The sequence below is a fragment of the Taeniopygia guttata genome, chromosome 18 (genome assembly GCF_048771995.1).
Source record: "Taeniopygia guttata chromosome 18, bTaeGut7.mat, whole genome shotgun sequence".
Lineage (NCBI taxonomy): Eukaryota > Metazoa > Chordata > Aves > Passeriformes > Estrildidae > Taeniopygia > Taeniopygia guttata.
The window spans coordinates 9,657,352-9,678,660 of NC_133043.1; the positions used below are offsets into that span (position 1 = coordinate 9,657,352).

Here is a 21,309-nt window from a genome sequence, read left to right on the forward strand (position 1 = left end):
GCTGGTAACACCTCACACAAAAGCCCCAGGCTTGGGCTCAGCCCTGGCTGCAGCAGAGACCAGCAGCAGTGGGGATACAGCAGAAAAACAGCACTAAATAAACCCAATCTTAGCACCAAGGTTGATACAAAAAGCCATAAAAACCTGCAGCAATAAAAAAAAAGAAAAATGCATGGCAAAAACATTTGGGAGGCAAAAACAAAGTTCAGATGCTGACATGAAGGTGGTTGGTTTGGAAGAGGCTGCCTAAAATTCTCTCTCCTGAAGGCTGTCACTTGTCCTGTCCTAGCAGGATTATGGTTTGCACACACCAGCACACCTCAGCTTGTATTCACAGCCCTAAAGTTCTGCTCTCCACAAATGACAGTGAGATCCAAGATGCTGAGTGCCTACAGCCCAGACCTACCAAGACTATCACAGTGGCATTTCCAGATTGCTGCTTTACAAGGAAATGTAAAGCATTTTAACAAGGAAATGCCTTGTTATTCCATAAAATAATGGGACAGAATACCCCAGCCTGTCAGTCAGGGCCCAGACTCACAGCCCAGCAGTTACACAGGTCAGCAGGGCTGGTTTAGTTCTCTCCAAAACCCCTTTACTCCTCTGCTGAAAGCTGAAATCCCTCTGATGGCCTTCAGGTGAACTCTTGGCCTGCAGAGAGGGAAGGGATTACGCAGAGGGGATGGGGTGATGCTGGTAAAGCAGCAGCTGGGAGAAGCAGCACTGATGAGAGGCAGCCAGACACTGTCTGGGTCACTGCTGCAGGGAGGGTTTCCCCATGGACACCCGTGCTGTGTGCTGCTCTCCAGGGAACTGTGAGTGGCTATTTCTGTCCCCTGTCAGCAGCCAGGAGCCCTGGGGTGCCCCTCTCCAGCCCTGCTGGGTCCCCCAGGGCCAGGTTTCCTCCCTCTGTCCCATCCAGCTCGCTGGGTCCCTGCCAGAGCCCTGTGCCAAGGGAGGGGTGACACAGCTCCCTGAACAGAGCTGGGAGGGACAGGGCAGGGACTGGAATTCTCTGACTCGTGTGCCTGTCCCCCTGCTGCTCCCTCACCTCTGGATCATCCATCCCCCTGTGCTGGGAGGAGCCCCTTGCTGGGGGATCTGCACCAGGGACGTGGCTCACCCTGCTCACACCTCACCAAGCTCACACCTCAGCGCTGCAAACCACAAACAAAACTCCCAAACCAGCACAACACCCCATTTCTGTATCCTCAGCTGTGTTTGGAAACAGCTGAGACAGACCCAGCATGGGCTGGGTTTCCAGCAGGAGTAGCTGTGCCTGAAGTGCAGGTGCTGCCCTGGGCTGGGGTTTTGGGTTGGGGCTCAGCTGCCCCAGCTGGCTGCAGCCCTGGCTGGGTGTCCTGCTGGACAACCAAAACCGAGCCTGTCCCCCACACCAGCAGCTCCTGGCACCTCAGAGCATCTCACTGTGCTGCCTGCAGACAAAAATACTTCCCCAGCTGCTGCCCACCTGGTGCTGGAGACCAGTTTAGGAAACAGCAATAAGAAACTGAAAATAAAAGGCTGAAAAGAGAGAGATACAGGGCTCATACCAGAAGTGAGATCACTAACAAGAGTGGTGATACAATCCATCAGAGCTATAGGACATAATTAAGCACTTGAGTGCACTTTGGACACCAAGCAAGTGCCAGTAACCTTCACCAGGGGATGAGCAAGAGGGGCCCATCAGGTTTGGTTCCCTGCTGCTGTGTCCATCCCAGTGCCTGTGGGTCTGTGTCAGGGTCGGGCTGAGTGCCCACGCCAGAGATATCATGGTCAGCTGAAAGGTGCCTCTCAAGTCAATTCATGCTGCTCTTTAGATTCTCTGTAGAATGTCATGCACGAGATTGAGTGGAAAATGTCTTCTTTAGCTCCTCCAGAAGCAGGATTATTTAACTAAGCTGCTGTTCCCTAGAAACTTTTGACTCAAGCATTATGACGTTGCAATACAGGAGAAATTAGTACCACAACAGCCCCTGGCTAATCTATTTTCTCTTCTGGGACCTGGAAAGCTCAGACTGGAATAAGGAAGTTTAAAACCAGTTCACTCTAAGAATGAGTGGTACTTAAAACCAGCATGAAATAGATGAGGATTTTGAAAACAAATACATGCCTTAATCAAACATGATCCTAAAAGAAGTTAAGGCAGCTAGAACCCTGGTGCTGCTCCTGCTCGGTGTGTACAGTGTGTGAAGGACGCAGCAGCCAGCAGGGCTGAGACTTAGCAGGACTTGGCACAGCCTGGAGCAGCAGGAGCACAGCACTGTGCCCAGGAAGAGGAGACTGATGTCCTCTGTGTGGCCATGGCCGAGGGTGCCACCCCCGAGGGTATCCCATGCACAGCCAGACTGGGTTTCAGTCAGAAAAGCTTGAAAGTCATCATTTTATTTTCTCTCATTCTCCCTATTTTTGGCTTCAGATTCTTGGATGTCTCCTGCCTACTCCCCAAATATGTGACAAGGAGTAGGTTTGAGATAGTAACAATATTAAAATGAGTCAAAGCACAGATCGAGCTGAAAGGTAGCACAAATGCAGGATAAAAACCTCTCAGCAAAAAAAATAAGAGTCAGGTAGGCAGAGGATCCTCAGGAAAAGACTGGGGAGCAAGGGAGTACTGCAGGCTCAGTGGGGTCCCCAGGGCCACATGGTTTAGGAAATCTCACAAGGATGGTCACACTTCAGACACTGCTCAGCACTGCCCAGGCTGAACCAAGGAGGCAAAATCCAGAGTGACATAGGAATGATCCCAAAATACAGTCTGCTTGAACCATAGGAGGAACATGGAAACTGCCACTTCATCAGCAGGTAAATCCCTGCCACTGCTGCCTCCTTCTGAAAACTCTCCTTATGACCATTTCACACTTCCTTCACTTTCTTATTTCCAATTTCAGATGACACTTCACACTGCTTGCAAAGCCCAGCTCACGAAACAAGAACAGTTCAACACCCAAGTGCTGCTGCTGTCAGCCCATAACACTGCTGGTGGCTTAGCAGAGCTTTGTTAAAGTCTCTTTATCCCTCCAAAATTCTCCTCCATTCTTCCTTTTGAAGGTTTCTGACCCATTTGTGTGATTTCCAGGCTGAGTGAAGTAATGAACCCTCTTTATGCTGCCCCTTTATCTGCTGTCAGCCAAGAGGGACTCCTGTACCTCTAGCCCTTCTGATGGACCAGGCCATTTTGGGAACAGGACATTTCAGCCCATTTTGCAGGCATTTCAAAGAGATTCTGACCAGCAGAGCCCTGAGCTTCCTGCAAAGCAGGATGGCAGCAGAGCCTGGGCTGGGAGGGTGTGAAGAGCTGCAGCTTCCCAGGAGGAGCAGCCCCACAGCAATCATGATGCAAACTCCAGCTCACCCTCTGCCCAGAGCTCACAGCTTGCTGCAGCTCAGCCACAGCTTTGGCCCACAGGTGACATTTGGGGCTTTATTGCAGATGCAGGTTGCTATGGTGAAATGACTTTCTGAGCACCCTGGAAAGTTCAGAGAAGGATTCAAAGTGCTTGCAAAAGCCACTCATTGACTTGCTGTGCCCGGCTGATGGCAGGTTATCACCCAAAAAGCAGCAAAGCATTTTTCTCACCATCTTTGAATGAGTTCTTTATTCTGTCCTGGTGTTCTCTAGTGCTGGTCCTGCCAGCCAGATGCTGCTAGGATGTTCCTGGAGCCTTCCTTCCCTCTGGAAATGTCCTTCCTCATCTTCTCATCCCACACGTGGAAATCTGCACAGCCCTGAGCAAGGCAAGGATGGGTACCTTGTGTTTGGTACTGAGTTTGCAATGCCAAGGTGGGGGGCTGGTCCTGCACGCCCTGAACCTCTGAGCTTGGGCCTGGCTGAGCTTCCATCCTTCCTCCCTCCCTCCCTTCCTTCCTTCTCAGGGGGAATGAGACACAAGCACATCTGCACGGGGCAGGAGAGCTTTTTTAGCTCCTGAGCACCCACACAGTGTTTATTTGCAAGTGAGTCAGCTGGACTCTGATGGGTTTGTGGATGCTGCACAATTCACCTCTCTCTCATCTCAGGGATTTTCATTACCTTTTGGGCAATTTTGACAAGGATTCAATTTTCCCCACCCACACACACATCCTGCTGTTCTCTCATTGAACACATCAATTAGCAGCCAAAAAAGTTCTCGGCACCTTTTCTCCCCTGAATTCAGCCTCCCTCATCAGCCTTTAACAACATTGCCTTGTGCAGTTACCCACCCCAAACCAGGTCTGGCCTGCAAAGACTGAAACACTTCACACCTGCTCCATGTGCTGCTCATCCCACAGGTATCTCTGTGCCATCCCAGGAGCAGAATCCAAATGCCCCAAGCAGGGACAGAGCCATGTGTAGCACCTGCAACCCTGCAGGAGCACCCGTGCAGGGGCAGAACAAGTGGAAAATTTTCTATCATTCTCATCCAGAGTATCCAGAATATTTCAGAGTTATTCCAGCTGCCTTTGCAAACTCTCAGATTTCCTGAATTTAGTCCTGCTGGGATACAGACAGCTGCACCATTTGCCATCAGTCCAGTTGTTTCCACAAGGTGGAAGCTGATTGATCCAGCCTGGAGACACAGCAGGATCCGGGGTGACCTGTGGGACACCTCCCCACATTCCCACTCCTCATCCAGGTGTTGCTTTCAGCACCAGCCAGGCCAGCAGGACGTGTGCTCTGACCCAGGGCAGCACCATCAGCACCAGCCAAATTTAATTTGAAAGGGAGACCCCGAGATCTGCGTCTGCAGAGCAGCTTTGGGGAAGTATAAGGATGACACTGGAGGAAGCACTGCTATTGCTCCCACCAAGGGCCTGGCTGGTGGCTGCTCCATCCCTGCCAGCCCTGAGCCAGGGCAGGGCCTCAGGGACACCAGGACATTGATCCCACCTCAGCCCCGCGTGCCGAAAGGTGGAAGTGAAAAGCAGATGTGATGTCTGGGAAAGTTTCCAACATGATTTTTTGGGGTTTTTTTTCCTTTTCCTCTTCATTTAAGCTCCAAATCTGAGACAGCCTAAAAGGCCCCTGGGCACAGCAACATTCAGGAGCAGGAGATGGCAGCACCTCCAAACATGCCCAGCCCCTGGGCACTGGAGGGAGGCAGGGGAAGGTCTGAGGTGGGTGTAAGGAGCATCAGCCCCTCAGCCCTGCAGCCCCACCTGCTGCTGCCTCACGAGTTTAGAACCACTGCTCTCAGGCACAGAATGAAGGGGTACTTTAACAACATCCCACCTGCAAACTGGAACAGAACTTCTCTGAACGCTGGAGAAGCAGCAGGAAGAGGAGTGCTCAGCCCTTGCAGTGCCATGAAACCTCATCTCCTCCATCCCAGTGCCCAGCAGGACCTTTGTCTAACAAAGGAAAAGCTTTCCCTTCCCCAGGTGTTAGGTGAATTGGACTGGAGGTTCCAGCTCTGGAGCAGACAGAGGCAAATCCCAACTGGAGCATTTGCAGGGCTGAGGGCAGGGGAGCATCTCCTGAACCCTGAGTGACCAAGTGCTTGGGCTGCTCTGTCCTGCCTCAGACACAACAGCTCCACCTGGGAGAGCTGTTTCAGGGAACCTGAGGCTTGGCTGCTGGAGGAAGGCTGGAGAAGGGAATTCTGCAGCAGAATGAGTTTTCTCTCGGGCTCCACACTGTGTTTCAGTTGTAAGAGCACCATCTTGTGTCACAGACTGCTCCTGCTGCTGGCCACAAGCTCACAGTGTAATGAGCACCAATCCACATCTCTTCCCATCAGCTCCCTTCCCACCATCATCTAAAGTGTTTTAAAAAGCAGGAAACTATTTGCACTCAAAATAGTTTTTTTTTAAAGGAGTATAACCACACAGATTCACAGTGAGTCCTGCAGGCCCTGCCAGGAGCTACTGTGCTCCCTGGCCAGAGGCCCCTCACAGCTTGTTCTGCAGTAGAATTAAGGGGCACTTGTGCATCAGAGATCACCACAATGCCCAGTACCAGCTCCAGACTGTACTGCTCAGACAGGACACTGAAAATGGGAGGTGAATGCAAAAAGAATCCAAATTTTTGGTTTACTATTTATTCCATTGTAGAAAAAGGGAAAGAGTCTCCCTCAGTAAGTTTGAGGTTTAATTTCCAGCAAAAAAATAGTGCTTTTCAATAAAAGCATTTGGATTAAAAAGGTTTAACAGTGTGTGTATTCTGCACTGAACACCTCTTTGTGTAGGAGACTGATACAACTGAGAGAACTTTTTAGAAAATTGCCTCAGAAACAGTGAGTGTTTTTCCCATGATCCCACGTCCAGTGCAGACAGGTTTGTTATTTCCAATGGCTTCAAACTTCAGTCTCCAAACACCAGCTGTAACTCCTTAGTTCAGAACTCTGTTCTCTTATCTCTCTCTACACCAGGTCTGAAAAATTCAATTACTTACGCACAGACCTGAGGGGCTCCAGGGCTGCTGGAAGAGCTGAAACATTTCCAAAGTGAAAATTTATGATGTTTCTTCCCATTTAATAAAGACACATTCTGCTTTAGCACGGTGCAGTGTGTGTGACCTGCCTGGGAATGGACATGGCCCCAGAACCATCACTGTAAGGAAAGGGAAATGAATCAGGACATATGTTCTGGAGAGGAAAAAATCTTCCAGGAAAACTCCACTAACTAAGCAAAAATTATGGTGGGTTTGTTCAGCACCAGGTTTATAAAGCTTCAAGGTGGTACAACAGTGGTAACAGGACATTTACAACAGTGGTAACAGGAGGTTCTCGTCCATGGATGATTCCAGTGTTTGCACATGCATTTGTGCAAAAAAATCCAAAACATTTTTGTTCTGGAAATTTTAAACAACTTCACGTGGGGCCTTCACCAGTGCCCAAGGGCAGCAGCAGCACCTGCAGTGGCACTCACGGGGAGGGCAGGAGGACTTTGTGTCCCCAGCACAACTTTCTGCACCCAGTGGGGCCCCCCCAGTCCCTGGGAATAGCCAGGGGTTCTTAGGGACACTCCTGACACACTGATCAGGACACACAGCTGGGACAAATGTGATTAGAAAGGGGCAGGTGAGCTGGGAAAAGGTGAAACCCTGGCTCTGGCCAAGAGTTTTGTTTCTGCAGTCACCATGTCCTCATTCTTCTGCCTTAAAAACTTCCTCTGCTGAGCAGGAAGTAACCAGCGAGTATTTGAGTTCTGACGAATCTCTGCTAAAACAATTTCAAAACCAAATCTCAGTGTCAGCACCTATTTCATCTGATATAATCTATTTCATCTGAGCAGGTCTCCTCCAGATCTGTACCTGAAAGAGAGGCACAGACATCACAGCTTTTCTTCACAGCTTTGGTCTGGGACCACTACGAGAGTGCAGGATAACACCAGTCTGGACTGACTCAAACACACAATTGATAATGACAATATTTGGCATTAGTGTAAAATCCCAAAAATTGTGTCTTCTGATAGCACCAAAACTCGGCAAAATTAACATGCGATTACAAAGAACACACTGACCCAATGCATGTTTCATATACATATTTATATATATTTCATGTACAAAGTTACATTCTGAACCTCATGGATTCAATAATAGAAATAAATACTGAAATAACTACACTGCTATATGAGCTCTTCTGCTCACAGAAAAGAAGCCTCAAGTTTTAACAGACAGCAAGTTTAACGCTGTAGAATCCATCTCAGATTACAGAGGCAAGTAAAATTCAGCATAAAGTGTCCAACAGACAAAACTTTCAAAAATTACAGAACATAAAATGTTTAAAATATATGTTTAAAAGATTGAGAAATGTGCATCAACAAAATTAATAAAGGAAACTTAATCTTGTTAGAGGGTGGGAGAGACATTTAGTGTATAGAAAAATGCTTTGAGGTGCAATATAGGTTGTTACAATATGGCATAACCCTGTTAGAAAAGAACATTTAATTTCCCTAAAGAAGAACTGTATTTGAGTTTACCATGTCTCGTTTTACAGAGCGAGGCCTTCACAAGGCCCACCTCAACAGGGCCATTTACAGAGTGCTAAGTCAGGTTTAATCCTTTGGTAACTTTTATAATACTCACATGGAAATAAATATTCAGTTACACAGCATTTTTTTAAAGACATACGTTCTTTAGAACAGTTAGTATAATAAAACAGATTAAAGATTTGTTTATTACTAAGGCAGCCTATGATAAAGTGTCTACGCTCTGTCAGCTCGATCCTATCCAGCCCAGGAAGACCTTCCCAAGGAATGGACAATGCAGCCTCACCTTCACCATGCAAACACCCCTACCCAGGCAAGTCATGTGCTGCATATTTTGTGCTCAAAACGTTTCCAAACTATTAACAAGCTGTAGATATCAAGAGATTAGCTCCTATTTATATGATGCTTCAATCACGAGTGTAATGCATAAACACATTCTTGAGACAGAGTTGGGGGTGCATTGTCATCACAGAGCCTGGGCTTTGCGTGCTTTATTCACCTTTCCAAGTGACCCCAAGGGGAGTTTATACAGCCCAGCACACTGTGATGGCAACAGGGACCCAGGTAATCTACTGTACCTTAGGACAGGGGATAAAGTTTTTAAATGAGAAATAGAGAGAAGTGCACATGCCTTTATCTACACCCATAGTGCTACACAGCTCAACAACTATCTGCTTTAAAACCCTTCCGTTCTTGGACAGAAGCAATCCATCATTCTCTGAAGCATTTGCAAGGGCTGGCCCACTCAACTGACTACAATGGCACGGTGGGCCAGCTCCATTTGGCAAAAGACCAGGTACACACTTGCCAGGTTGCACTGCTCCAGCTGGAGCAGACACGTCACTCAGAGAAAACAGCTTGTCTTTAATAACAAATTAAATCCTACAAAGAACCAAGGAACAGAATTGTGCGCTTTTTCTTCTGAGAACATGAGAATGTGACAATCAACTAGTGAGTAAAAAACTTTGGAGATTGTGTTTTCCAAAGAGAAAAAAAAAATTCAAGAAAATGGCAGGAAAAGCAATGAAACTGCACCACTCACAGTGAAGATTCTACACAACAGTAGATGTTTAGACAGCATTTTTCTTAAGACATCCTGTCCCATTAGTTAATTCAGATGTGCTTCATATTCAGCATACCTATAAGTTTTAAATAGGTCTAAGAGTGTTAATTCAGGTTACTTTTGTATAATTGGTGTTTGTATAATTTTTAATAAACTTCCAGACTTCATATTTAAGCCAAAGTACTTTAAGAGTGACATTCAAGATGAATATGGAAAGCAAATTATGAACAACATGCTCTCTTTGCTTTTGGCATTCTGAAGAAAAAAATACTACCAAGATATTAAACATCTTTAATAAGGATTTTTACTACATAGTTCATGTCCTAAATACATATTTACGAGAGGAACAGCTGTGTACAAAATACATTGCTTAAAAAGTATTTATACATATAAATCTAACCAATAGACCTGAATGGAGATTTTCTGGTTTATCAGCTATGATATGCATTTGAAAAAGCTGCCTAAATATATATTTACACAATAGACCTCAGCTAAATGTGTTAATTTAAAAAATTAAGAAAATATATAAACACATGTTTGCCTGATAGACCAGAACTGCTCCTATTGCATAAAAATGTTTAGGCAGTTTTAGAAAAGTGTTTCTATATTTACTCATCTGAAACTGTTCAGTTCTCTCACATAATCAAGTTACTAAATTTCTCTGCTAATCTGAACAGCTCCAGCCTTTTAGGGGTAAATGCTGGATGTTTATTAAAACCCTTCAAAACTTTCACTTTCCAGAGACTAAATTAAAGAGCAAATGTGGGTTTTTTAATCTTCTGAAGTACAGAAATCATGAAGCGTTTAACTTAGGTCTGATACTAATGCAGAAATTTCAATGTAAAAGGAAGACAGTCATAAACTCACATTTATGGTTAAAAAAAGGATGGTGAGTAGACAGAATGTCAGCCTAATAGTAGTGTCCTGATTTCTGGTAATTTTTTTTTGTCGTGTTACCTGATACTATTGTTGCTGAATTATTTATTTTTTTAACTAAATTGGGGTATGGAGCTACCAAAAAAATACATTTTGTACCTAATTATCTGGAATTACACTTCCTTTGATGCCTGAGGCATCACCTTTACAATCTCACTCATGCAGAATGTGGATTTTTCCTGTACACTCTCAGTCTTTTCTCATGATCTGATTGAGGTCTCCAACGTTCACACATATAGTGCCTTATGAGTTTGACCAGTTAGGCAGAGAAGATCATTCTAAGTGCTTAGGACATAAGGAGTTAAGAAAATAACAAAACATATCCCCTGTTTGAGAATTTTACTGTTATTTTCCAATTTATATCAACCTAAGAATACCATTTGGAAACAGAGTTGACAAATGTCAGGGAGATGGAAAACCATTATGCTCAAAATTGCTCATTACTGAGGGCAGCAGCTCTCAAACTTTAAGGTTCAATAGTGAAAATACAATTTTATTTAAATATTTTCATTTTAATTCCTATACAGCCTCCTCTTTCCCCCAACAAATTCTGCAGAATGTAACAAATTAAACTGTGTACACTGGATGAGCAAGATTTTCCAGGTTTGAAAACAAAAGCTGAAATATACAGTTTGCTTTAGCCCAAAAACTGAGTATTTGGATGAGTCTTAATAATCCATCTTCTAATTTGTCCATTTTTTTCATACTCTGGGAATAACTTTGCTGTTTTACCCAATGCATTATACAGTGAAATGAAGCTCAGTTGGAACAAAGCTGAACTCAAGTGAGACTACCAAAGAAGTGAACACATGAAATTGCTGTGGTACAGTAAAACTGTATCAGCTGCTCACTGTGGTGTGCACACCAGCTGGAGAAACATCTCATTTCCTCACACTGTTCCATTTAACACGGGTGCAGTAAAACAGCACAAGCAAATTCCTGTATAGCTAAAGGTATGACAGGTTTCAATATAAAGTTAAACAGCAAAGAAATGCTTCAACATCATGTTCAAAACATCATGTTGTGAAACAGGTTCACAAAATAAAAAAAAAACAAAACATGCAGAAGCATTTTTTTTTCTTCCCCCCCACCCCCCACCGTTTTTAAGGTCTCCAACTGCATCCTACAGTCTCACTCACTGCCACACATGACTTGCCACACTATCAAGTGACTCCTCTCAGCTTTGGCTACAGAAGGTTCAAGTGGTAGAGCTTCTCCCAGGAGTTCAGATTCTCCTCCTTCATCACCTGGAACAAAACACCTTTGGTTGAGGCAGCCAATAACCAGAACAGCATCAGCACCACATGCAGCAAGACAAGAAAAAGACTAAAAAGACAGTGTTGCCATATGCTGATATAAAAACATATTAAAGTCCGTGACTGTAAACAGAGTGTGTTGCATAATTATCTTAGAGCCCAGCATTCTGCTGGTGATATTCTTTACTCCTAGCCCAAAAAATAATGGCAGTTTCATAAGTATCCATATTCTACATGTTTCATTACTTATAACTCTTTAATGTAGAGAAACCTAATCTGCAAACTACCAGGCAGACATAGAGATGGTTTTGCCACTAGAAAGTGTTCTGGGACAAACCCAAGCATACAAAGGCCCGGGAACAAGAGCTGTACTTGAGCACATGTGAGACAACACAACATTCATGTCTATGGTCAACGTTTCCCACTCTTTCCTCCCGTTCCAGTTATTCCAGGTTGTCACAACTCTGCCCACAGTGGCAAAGACAGCCTTGAGCATATTCCCCATTATTTCTCTTCAAAAAGAAGAGCAGTTTTGAAGCTGCACCTGAACTCTGGGTGACAGGAGCTGACTGGGACCAAAGGCGACACCGAACTGCACATGAACAACCAGGACCATCAGTCCAGGAGGTCACTTTAGTCAGAGGAAACAGGAACTGACCAACACCTTCACAGCCACCCCAGGAACCTGCTTTCACTGATTAGTGGGATAACAGGATCTGGGCTGGCCTTCCTGGGTTTTTCTTTGTAATGGTTTATGTGGGTTGTTTTGCTGTTTGGTTGGTTTTGAAAGACTACAGACAGATTTAGGCAAAGGTCAAAAGCAGGTCTAAGAGTTGTGACACCTTTTTATGCACTTTTTGTCAAGGTCCCTACAGAATCACAACAGCTCTCACTTTATTTCCTCAAAGCATTCAATTAAAAAGAAGACAGATGTTTACACAAGAAATCTTTTATGGGCTGGATCATGCAAAAGTGCTAGCCAAGAAAAGGAGTGATCAAATATGATGGCCATGCAGAGATAAGTGATCTACTTTATTCTTTCCCACTCAAAAATGAGTAAATTTTACAATGAGCATTCTTCACTTAACATGACTTGTTTTCAGTCAGTCTGCCTATTTAAGTAACTAGGGGCATGTTTTCCAGCAGTTTGAAACAGAAGATTAATGTGCCAAAGAAAGACTGAAAGCATAAACAGGAAGGTAGTACATGACTCCAAAGCAGAGTTTCAAATAAACCTTACACAGTCATCCCTGTTGTAGATGAGTAATGAGATGGTTGGCTCTCACAATTAAGGGGTAAATGTTATGTATATGTTACAAGAAGTTTTGTAGATGTATAGTTATGTTACTATACATCCCCCTTGCATTGTTAGCACAAGATGGCCTTGGTGGCTGGGGCATTTGGGGAGGGTCAGCTTGTTACTACCTGACCTCCAATCAAGATGTAACAAAATGAACTCCACAAAGAAGGAGTCGACTGATAAGACTCTGGGAGGCAGAGCATCCATTTTGTAGACAAGCACATGATTGTTGAGTCCTTTGCTCCCAGCACTGTATTTTTTTCTTATTTAGTCTTTTTGTTGTATTTTTGTTAAGGTTTAATAAACCTTTGAAATTTTAAAAGTGAGCATCATCTCTCATATCCCAAAGGTCACGGTTTATTGGGAGGAGGAGGAGAAACTGAAGGTGTGTGACAGGATAAAAATACTTCCACTCCTGCAGTGTATGGTAAAGACTGTATATACTGACCACACAAATGCACTCACTGCAATTACAGGGGCAGTTATTATCTGGTTAATACCCTTTCAGTATGAAGTATGACTCATTTAAAGCTCAGATTTCTTACCCATTCTGAAGTCAATGTATCCTTCTCCACCGCTTATCACCAACATTGATTTTAAGGGACTCTGGTTGGAGGACTCCTGGGCTTGTTTATCAGCTGTTAGATCTGTTCCACCACTGCTCTGAGGGCAAACAACCTGACCTGGGTGAAAAACAGAACATTTTTTTTACGCCTTATCTCAGAGTAAAACCTTCTGTGCTTGATCATTAGATGACAATGCCTAAAGCAGTTGAGTGCCTTCTTGACAAGTTAAGAAGGTCTCAAAGTCCTTGCTTGTGATCAAGCCCCTTTCCTCCCATTAAACAGGGCTGTACTTAGCAATCAGACAAGTCTTGTAATTAAAATACAATACATTGTTTCTGAGAGTTCTCTTGCTATCTTTGCCTAAACAATGTTTAACTAAATGAATGAAGTCAAAAAAAAACAACAAACAAAAAAAACCCAAACAAAAAAACCACCTCTTTTGAAGGCAGTAACAGAACCTCACCTGGTACTGCAACAAAGAATTTCACAGCATCCCTGTGGCCGTGGAAGCAGAGCTGTGCATGTGCCATGGAACAGTAGGGGATGAAGGTCCCTGGAGTCACTTTGTCACTGTGCTCATCTCCATACACACGGATCACGCTCCCCGGACGGTTTCCAGAGCCTGCTGCTGATTTATTGGCTGTAAAAGAAGAGGTTGTTTTCTACTTCAAAACACAAACTGCTGAAGTGGTTATTTGTTAAGAAACCTTATGGTACCATCTAAAAGCTAAAGCCAACTTAGATAAAAATGAAACAGGAGGGCAGCAATGCCAATTCAAGACAGAGCTGGAAAGAAAAAGATTGCATGCTTCATTATTTTAAGTACATCAGAAAATGGAGCAGGGTTCTTATTAGTCTAGCATAAACACCAGATTTCAATATCCTACTTTTGGGAAAAAATAATTTGTGACAGGACTGTATCTTTCATAGAAAATAAGTACCTCTAATGTGTTTCAGTATGAGCAAATTCCATGTACTTAAACATGTAATTAAAGACCGTTTCATTTCAACTAATCATAATGTATGCACTTGCCAGTAAAAATTCTCTAGAAACAGCCACCTGTGGGCATGAAAGAGCTACCCTATTATCATTCTACATCTAGATTTTACTGAGAAGTTTTAAAATACATTAAACTAGAGAAGTACTCATGCTAGACATACAAGCCATCTCCATTCCAAAGACTATCAAAGTAGTGAAAGAAACAGTGATTTGTAACAAGACAGCAAATGATGTGGATTAATGACAAAGTTATAAGATGTGGTATCACATTGGCTGGAAGAGAAAGTCTGGATGAGAGTTCAGCTGCAACACAGGATGATATGCTAAACTGCTGAGCAGATTGGTGGCCATTTAGCAAACATAAAACTGCTGCAATGCAGTAACTGCAAGTGGAAAAACATTTAGGAACATACAAAGGGTAAATCTATAAGGAGTGGGAAACAGCCTCAAAGTGGCTATTATAAGCCTGAAAATAGGTTTTGGTTCAGGATCTGCACTTACCCCGCAGCCCCAGTAAACGTCCCTGGTGGAGGATTACAGCTAGTGAGAAAGGAGGAAAGGGGAAATGGATAGGTATGACAGTAGAGGAGAAGGATTAATGAGAACCCACCACTCATATTTTGGTTTTTGATAAGGTAGAGCTTAAAATTTTAGCTCCTTAAAAAACCAATAGATATTTAATTTCAGAAGATTCAATCAAAAGTCACAAAGAACAGCATCTTACTATAGAAGTTTCAGTACAAAATAGACCACAAAAGCACTGTCATGTATTTTTAAGATTATTATTGATTAGCAACGTTTCCCCTTTCTCTCTTTCCTTGGCAGGAGGCTCCAGAATAATATAGAATGACTCATGTTTTCAAGCACCCTTTTGGAACGTCATCTGCTGCCCTGCTATTAAGACCCAGGGGACTGAAAGATGCCACTGCTCATGCAAGGATGTGACTGCTTTATTACTATTTCCCACCAGGGTTCTCAGCTTCACTATCAGGCTACCCCCAAAAGGCTGTTCTGACCCACAACCACCCAAAAGAAATGAAATGCAACTGAATAGCTTTAATAGGGATTTCTTCACGTTCACTCCTGGTATAAAACAAACTCCTCTAGAAACATTAAATTAAGCTTGACGCAAATTAAGAGCTATAATTTTTGAAAGCATGATTTAAAGTGTCTCAAAATCCATGACAGGAAGTCTGTCCTTCCTTAGTACATTCATGCAAAAAAAAGACAGTTACTCAATGGATGGGCAATGCAATGGAACACCATGAGAAACAATGCATGTGTTTGCTGTTCAACAAAGCAGATACAACATGAAGAGTTTTCACTATTAAATCACCCTAAAACGTCACCTGTCAGACTGCACTATTTTCTAAGTAACAACAGTACAATTAGGACTATCATAGGTCTGCATTTTGTTTTCTGAAACTTCTTTCCACCTGTTATAACATTAGTCTCAGGCACAAGTGTTGAGGCTTTTTTTTTTATTGTTTAAATGCAATCAATTTACACAGAGATTCTTCCCAAGCTTTACCTATTTAAGATTTGGTTTGCCCTTGAGCTGTTCTTTTCTCCTGAGATTCAACTGCCCTCAATTAGTTTCAGCCTATGACAAGAGTCTGGGGTCTGTTACTAAGCAAAAACCAAGATCTACATGACTGGAATTCGACCTGGATGTTAGTGCACTGTTTGAATGTATTTACAGTTCCTATAACTCTGAACACATCCTTTAAAGCAGTCTGTGCTACTTCTGTTCCAGTCCTTTATACCCACTTTGTGATGAATTCTCAAGAACTAAAGCCAATCAAATTGTATTAGCAACAACAACATGCTCAAATCAAAGAAAAATGTATTTTGTGATCATATGGCAATCAAAAATAACACTAATTAGAAAACTAATGATGTCTTGTATAAGCAATAAACTTCTATCACTGCTGCCAATGCTCAGAACACCTCTAAGGCTTCAAAGTGTCACTTTGATTCACGCCAACTCTGCTCAAAGAGCAGCACAGGAGATTCTGGAGATGTGTTGTTTTCTCAGGGTAATTGTAACCACATACACAGATATAGGTGCTAAACATCACACAGACCTGATCTGTTACAAACCTGTAAGAGTCAGACCTGGCAGTGAAGCTTTCATTAGCAAGCATCTGAATGATGTTTAATACTCTTTTTTTTTTTTTTAATGCCTACAGCAATTGCACAGTGCTATTCATTGATATTTTACTTACTTTCTGTTAATGGAATGGAGATGATGACACCATTTCCTGTTCCTACCCATAAACGATTACAAGACACCATAAGTGCTGTGATTCTCACAAATGAGAATCCCAGTTTACCAGTACCTAAAAACGAAAGATGCTTTTCATCAAAAATTATGAGCAAGAATAATTTTAGTTCTACAACAGAGAATCTTAAATCCAACTCCCATATCACACAGACAAGTAATTCCCTCCCACTTCTGACAGACACAAAGTAGAGGAGCACATTTAAGTTGTAAAGATAACCTAGAAGGCTACAACACAACACTGTAATCAAATTGAGAATCTATACTTCAAAACTCTAACATCAGCTATGAAAAAGCAAAAAAGGTCCTCAATGCTGCACAGTAAAATCTTTTGGGGCTTACCAGCTTTAAAACAAACAAACAAAAAAAAGAGTTTATAGATAAAAGATAGTGGTTTGTAATCCATTAAAATTAATTTCTCATTTGTTAGCATGATGAGGGGAGCAGAAGGCTGACACCAGCCATGTGCAAATCACAGCAGTGACTTGTGAAGGATTTCCCAGAGCCTAATTACCTGTATTAGTTGTGTAATGCATGTGGTCAAATTGTTCTTATACAGATATTAATGAAAAAAATCAGAAAGCTTACTAGCTTTCAACAGCAATAAAATTTTCCTATCTCTTTTTTTTTTTTTTTTTAATAGGCAAGTTTCCAGGCAGGTAATGGATTCTTCCCATTTTTGGCTATAAAAAATGTGTCGATATATAAAAAGAGAAAGATTGCAGTGTTCCTATTGGTGCCTGCCCTACTCAACCACCATTTTCCTCATTAGTTATGAGTTTTTAAGGACACTTTACACACCAGGTAAGATCAACAGACTGTAACAGATGACCCATCACCCCCATCATGCTTCACAGACTGACTTAGGCTTCTACTTCCAGATTCAAGTTTGCACAAAATGATTTTAACTGGCCTTTCCACCCACCTTTACCCCAAATCTGCAGTGAGAACTGCCTGATCTCTAGCAGGAAAAGAAAGCTGCAGACAGCAAGAACACACCAGTTTTTCCTGGGAACTTACCAAGCATTTTGCTTACATAGGGCTCAATGTCCACATCCTGCAGGTGCTGGTAGGTGTGGGCATGGTAGAGGCGCAGGGTGGAGTCCAGGCGGATGGACACCCACACCCCGTCCCCCACCCATGCCAGCTGCCTCACTTGGCTCTCCCTCCTTGGGTGGGCATCAAAGGAGTTCTGTGGAACAGTGGGGTTCAAATCAGAAGGCAAAACAAAGGGAAGAGTGAGAAAGGTTTCTCTGTTACTCTCATACAGTCTGAACTGACAATTTTCAATCAAGCACAACCCTCTGATTTGCAAGATCACAGACAGTGTTTAGCTCAGTTACAAATAGCATGTGATGCTCTAAAACCCCCAAGTGTGATCTCAAAGCTGTAATTTCCTACTCGGTCTCCATTTACACATCTAATCCCAGCCTGCTCCAGCTTCTTCTCCCTTGAACCTGGAGCCTATTTGGTCTGAGATCCTGCTGCCACAGCACAAAGTACAGGTGCCCAAAAAGTGTCTTTCTTCCTTGTTCATCATGACTGACTCATAAACAACCCCACCTGTGCAAAATACACACTATCCACCAGCAAAACAATCCATTTCACTTTTATATGAACTTCATTTCAGTTTTCCCATATATATTTATAGTCTTCTTCACAAAAACAGGCTATTATTGGGCGATTGATATTTTCAGAAGAGCTGAGCAGTCACCCTGCAAGGCCTGGCACGTCTCAGGCCAATTAGCAGGAGCTAAAGCACTTATATTGCTCAAGGCTTGCAGAAACCTCAGCCACTTCCTGCTCTTAAGTTGACAGACTAAACACTGCAGATAAAACACCAGCTCACACACCTTGCATAAACTATTCTCTAACTGGAAGAAGAGTACATTCCAAATTAACACTTACAAACCTCTGCACGTGGGTGGAGAACAAAATGAGGCACACAGAATAAGCTGGGAGCTGGCCTTACAAGCTCTGCACAAGGACACTTTCCAATTTCTGGCCAGCCAAAAGTGGAGAACTAAATCTCCCAAAAATTGGTTTCAGTAAGTGAGAACTGTCTCATCATAGCTTCAAGTCTTCCAAAACAACTACTTCATAAAACAAATTTGCTAGGTAGCTTGTTTCAGTACTGATGAAAACAGATGTTTCTGGAGTTACTCTGGAGTCTGAAGCATTAAAACATAACATGTAATTGGAAACTTACCTCTATTTTCATGGCCTTTGGTTGAACAACATAGATTTTGTTCCTGTAGCCACACCAGACCTTGTCATGTACCACTGTCATGCACCGGATGGAGTGGTGTGGCCGGCCCAGGTCCAAGAGGTGATAGTTTGACAAATCCCACTGACCATCTGCAAAAACGGGAAGAAAAAAAGGAAAACTCACAGGAGCCCGTGCTTAGTATAAGGAAAATTTAGAAGTACAAGCAACTATCTGAAGTCTAATTTTTTAAAGCATTGTAATAATCTGAGTAAATCTGTACAAGTTTATGGCTAGGCTCCTCATTAATAAAACAGCACCTAACATCCCAAATGTCACCTTTTTTAAAAAATAAAGTTGTACAATGATTCAGGTTAAAAATCCAGCAAAACATTTTTAAGTCAGCAGGTTACCCTGTGCTACAGGCTGTTTAATTAGGACCAGTACCTGTGAAAACAGCTTCCCACACAGCAGCAGGCACGTGCTGCTTGGCTGAACATAGAAGTGTTGGCCAGTGCAGGTTTTTTTAAAATATGCTGCAAGATCTTAAAAAAGGCACCTGAAATCTACTAAAAACATACTAAATTTTGGCATTCAATACCAATTAAAATTCTTCTGCAGACTGAACTAAGGCCACAGATCATCAATGACATTCACTAGAGAGGCTTTTAAAAACACTGCAGTGAGTTTTAGAAAAATAAACAGAACCACTAAAAACAACTGCATCCTAACTGCATTGTTTCCAGTATTTGCAATAGTGTTGTGCCACCCTTTAAATTATTTTAAATGCTGAGCACAAGGATTTAAGCATCACAAGGGAAAGATGAAAGAATAGGGTGGAAAAACAAGCTAATAGATAAGTTCTATTTACTCATAGTAAGACCTTCCCCTCCAGGTCCTAATTCTGGAGGCTGAAGAATGGAGCTGGTTCAGGAGCAGTTTGGAAGAAATTCTGAAGGGATGCTTACAAAATTCTCATTGAAGTACTTGCCCAGAGACAATTTTTATCACTAATAACACACAAGACATGATGTTGAGCATAATGAAAATGCAAGAGAGATGATGATCAAAGCAAACTTTCAGATGGCTGTTCCCTATTTAGCAGATCTATCCCATTCTCCATTTCAGAGTAAGAAAATACTCCAAGAATGCACCACAACACTGCAAAAACAGAACTTGAATCTGCAACTGAAATAACAAGAAATATTTCTCATGACAACCCAGAAAAAGGTCATTGGGGAATACATTATCAAAACATTACTTGTAAATGGCACATTTCTTTCCTGGCTACTGTTAAAAATTCCCTGGTTTCCAGATGCAACAGGATCCTTACCAACTCCCCGGTGAAAGATTGCAAGCGTCCCATCTGCCAGTGCAACCAAGACTATTCCTTTGACATGTCTGAGGAAAAAGGAGGCACAACACCATACTCTGTTAGACTGCTCTGCTCAGGAGGCAAGTTTAAAACTAGATATAAACATTTCATATTTCAGCATATTTTTACAGTCATTTTTTATTAGCTCCAGTGTTTTGATTTCTACAATGTAGCTCAAGAGAAGGGATGTAACAAGGGATCAAAATCCAGTTCAGAGAGATTGAAATCTATCTGGTTACAATGCCTGAAGAAAACAGCAAAAATAGCAACCTATAACTGTTTTGCATAGCTACAGCTCATCCTTTGGCCTATGTATTTCCAACAGGTACAAGATTAATTTAATTTTCCTTGCTCCCTAGAAGTGTTTCACTGTCCCTCAAAGAGCATGCAGGCAGTTATAGCAACTGACATTCCCAATGTCTGAGAAGGAAATATAAAACTACTTTGGAAAGTATTTTAACAGAAATTCATTATGATTTTCATGACATTCTTTCAGGACTTACACAATACTGAGAATAGAATCTTTAAGTTTAATGGCATGAACACATTTCCTCCAGTGGGCCACTGACGAATGAACATACAGGCTGCAAAGACAAATCAGGAGGGATTAAAAGCACTACCAGACAAAAACGACCACAAGCAAAACCCTTATAAACTGAAATCCACAATCAAAGGGAAGACAAGTTTTCATCTTCCACTGGAAATTATGTATACACTGAAAGGAAGAACTACATGAGCAGAAGAATGGCTTTTTCAGAGGACTAAAGCATTACAAACTCCCTTGCAGATCCATCTGCAGTAAAAATTACAATACATTTTTCTAGCATATTAAAATACTGAAAATTATGTCATTAACAGACTATAACAATTTCTTTGAATACAAAAAGAAAAATCCAGAACTTCTGTGCAGGTGAAGCATTATCTAACAAAAAGGACTTGCTAATCACCTACAGTACTTCCTTTGAATTCTGAAATGCCTGAAAACTGCAGCATTTTTGAGATCATCCTGTGCTTAATCTTGTCTTGAGATGGTTATCAGGCCTGTGGGCATAAGAAGCAAGTTTAAAGTAATTATTATAAATAAATATAACAAGATTAGCACTTCCTTACCATCCATTCTGTGCTCCAAGCCACATGGTCGGTAAAAGGCTACTCATTTTCTGTGCTTCTTCTCTCACTAGATCTTGCTCATTTGGCAGAACTGCAACATCCTTATATAATTCTGACTCAGTACTAGAAAAAAAACACCAGTTAAAATACATTTATTGAAGTGCACAGATTACTCAGGCTATAAGCCAGGTGTTTACTTCACTACTGAGAGCTCCTACACTGGCTTTTGAAGTATGTGAGATGTTTAAAAACACAGTAACCACACATGAAAGTACAATACAGAGGAAAACCTCAATAACCAT

General features: G+C 42.3%; 1 protein-coding gene across 9 annotated transcripts in view; it reads right to left on the bottom strand.

The window, feature by feature from the left end:
* Positions 1-7,449: 7,449 nt before the first annotated feature.
* SPAG9 (sperm associated antigen 9) overlaps positions 7,450-21,309 on the bottom strand; it is a 57,825-nt gene continuing 43,965 nt past the window's right edge. For 5 of the 9 annotated variants that reach the window (XM_030287546.4, XM_030287548.4, XM_072937153.1 and 2 more), the window contains 10 exons: positions 21,008-21,130; positions 20,401-20,481; positions 19,856-19,923; positions 18,526-18,674; positions 17,337-17,508; positions 16,261-16,374; positions 14,534-14,572; positions 13,496-13,672; positions 13,012-13,149; positions 7,450-11,157 (listed from right to left, as the gene is read on the bottom strand). In XM_030287546.4, coding sequence (XP_030143406.2) covers positions 11,042-11,157; positions 13,012-13,149; positions 13,496-13,672; positions 14,534-14,572; positions 16,261-16,374; positions 17,337-17,508; positions 18,526-18,674; positions 19,856-19,923; positions 20,401-20,481; positions 21,008-21,130 — 1,177 coding nt within the window. In that variant the 3' untranslated portion in view covers positions 7,450-11,041. The remainder of the gene's footprint in view (positions 11,158-13,011; positions 13,150-13,495; positions 13,673-14,533; positions 14,573-16,260; positions 16,375-17,336; positions 17,509-18,525; positions 18,675-19,855; positions 19,924-20,400; positions 20,482-21,007; positions 21,131-21,309) is intronic. The other 4 variants (XM_030287550.4, XM_072937151.1, XM_012578597.5 and 1 more) reach the window with 1 other exon arrangement.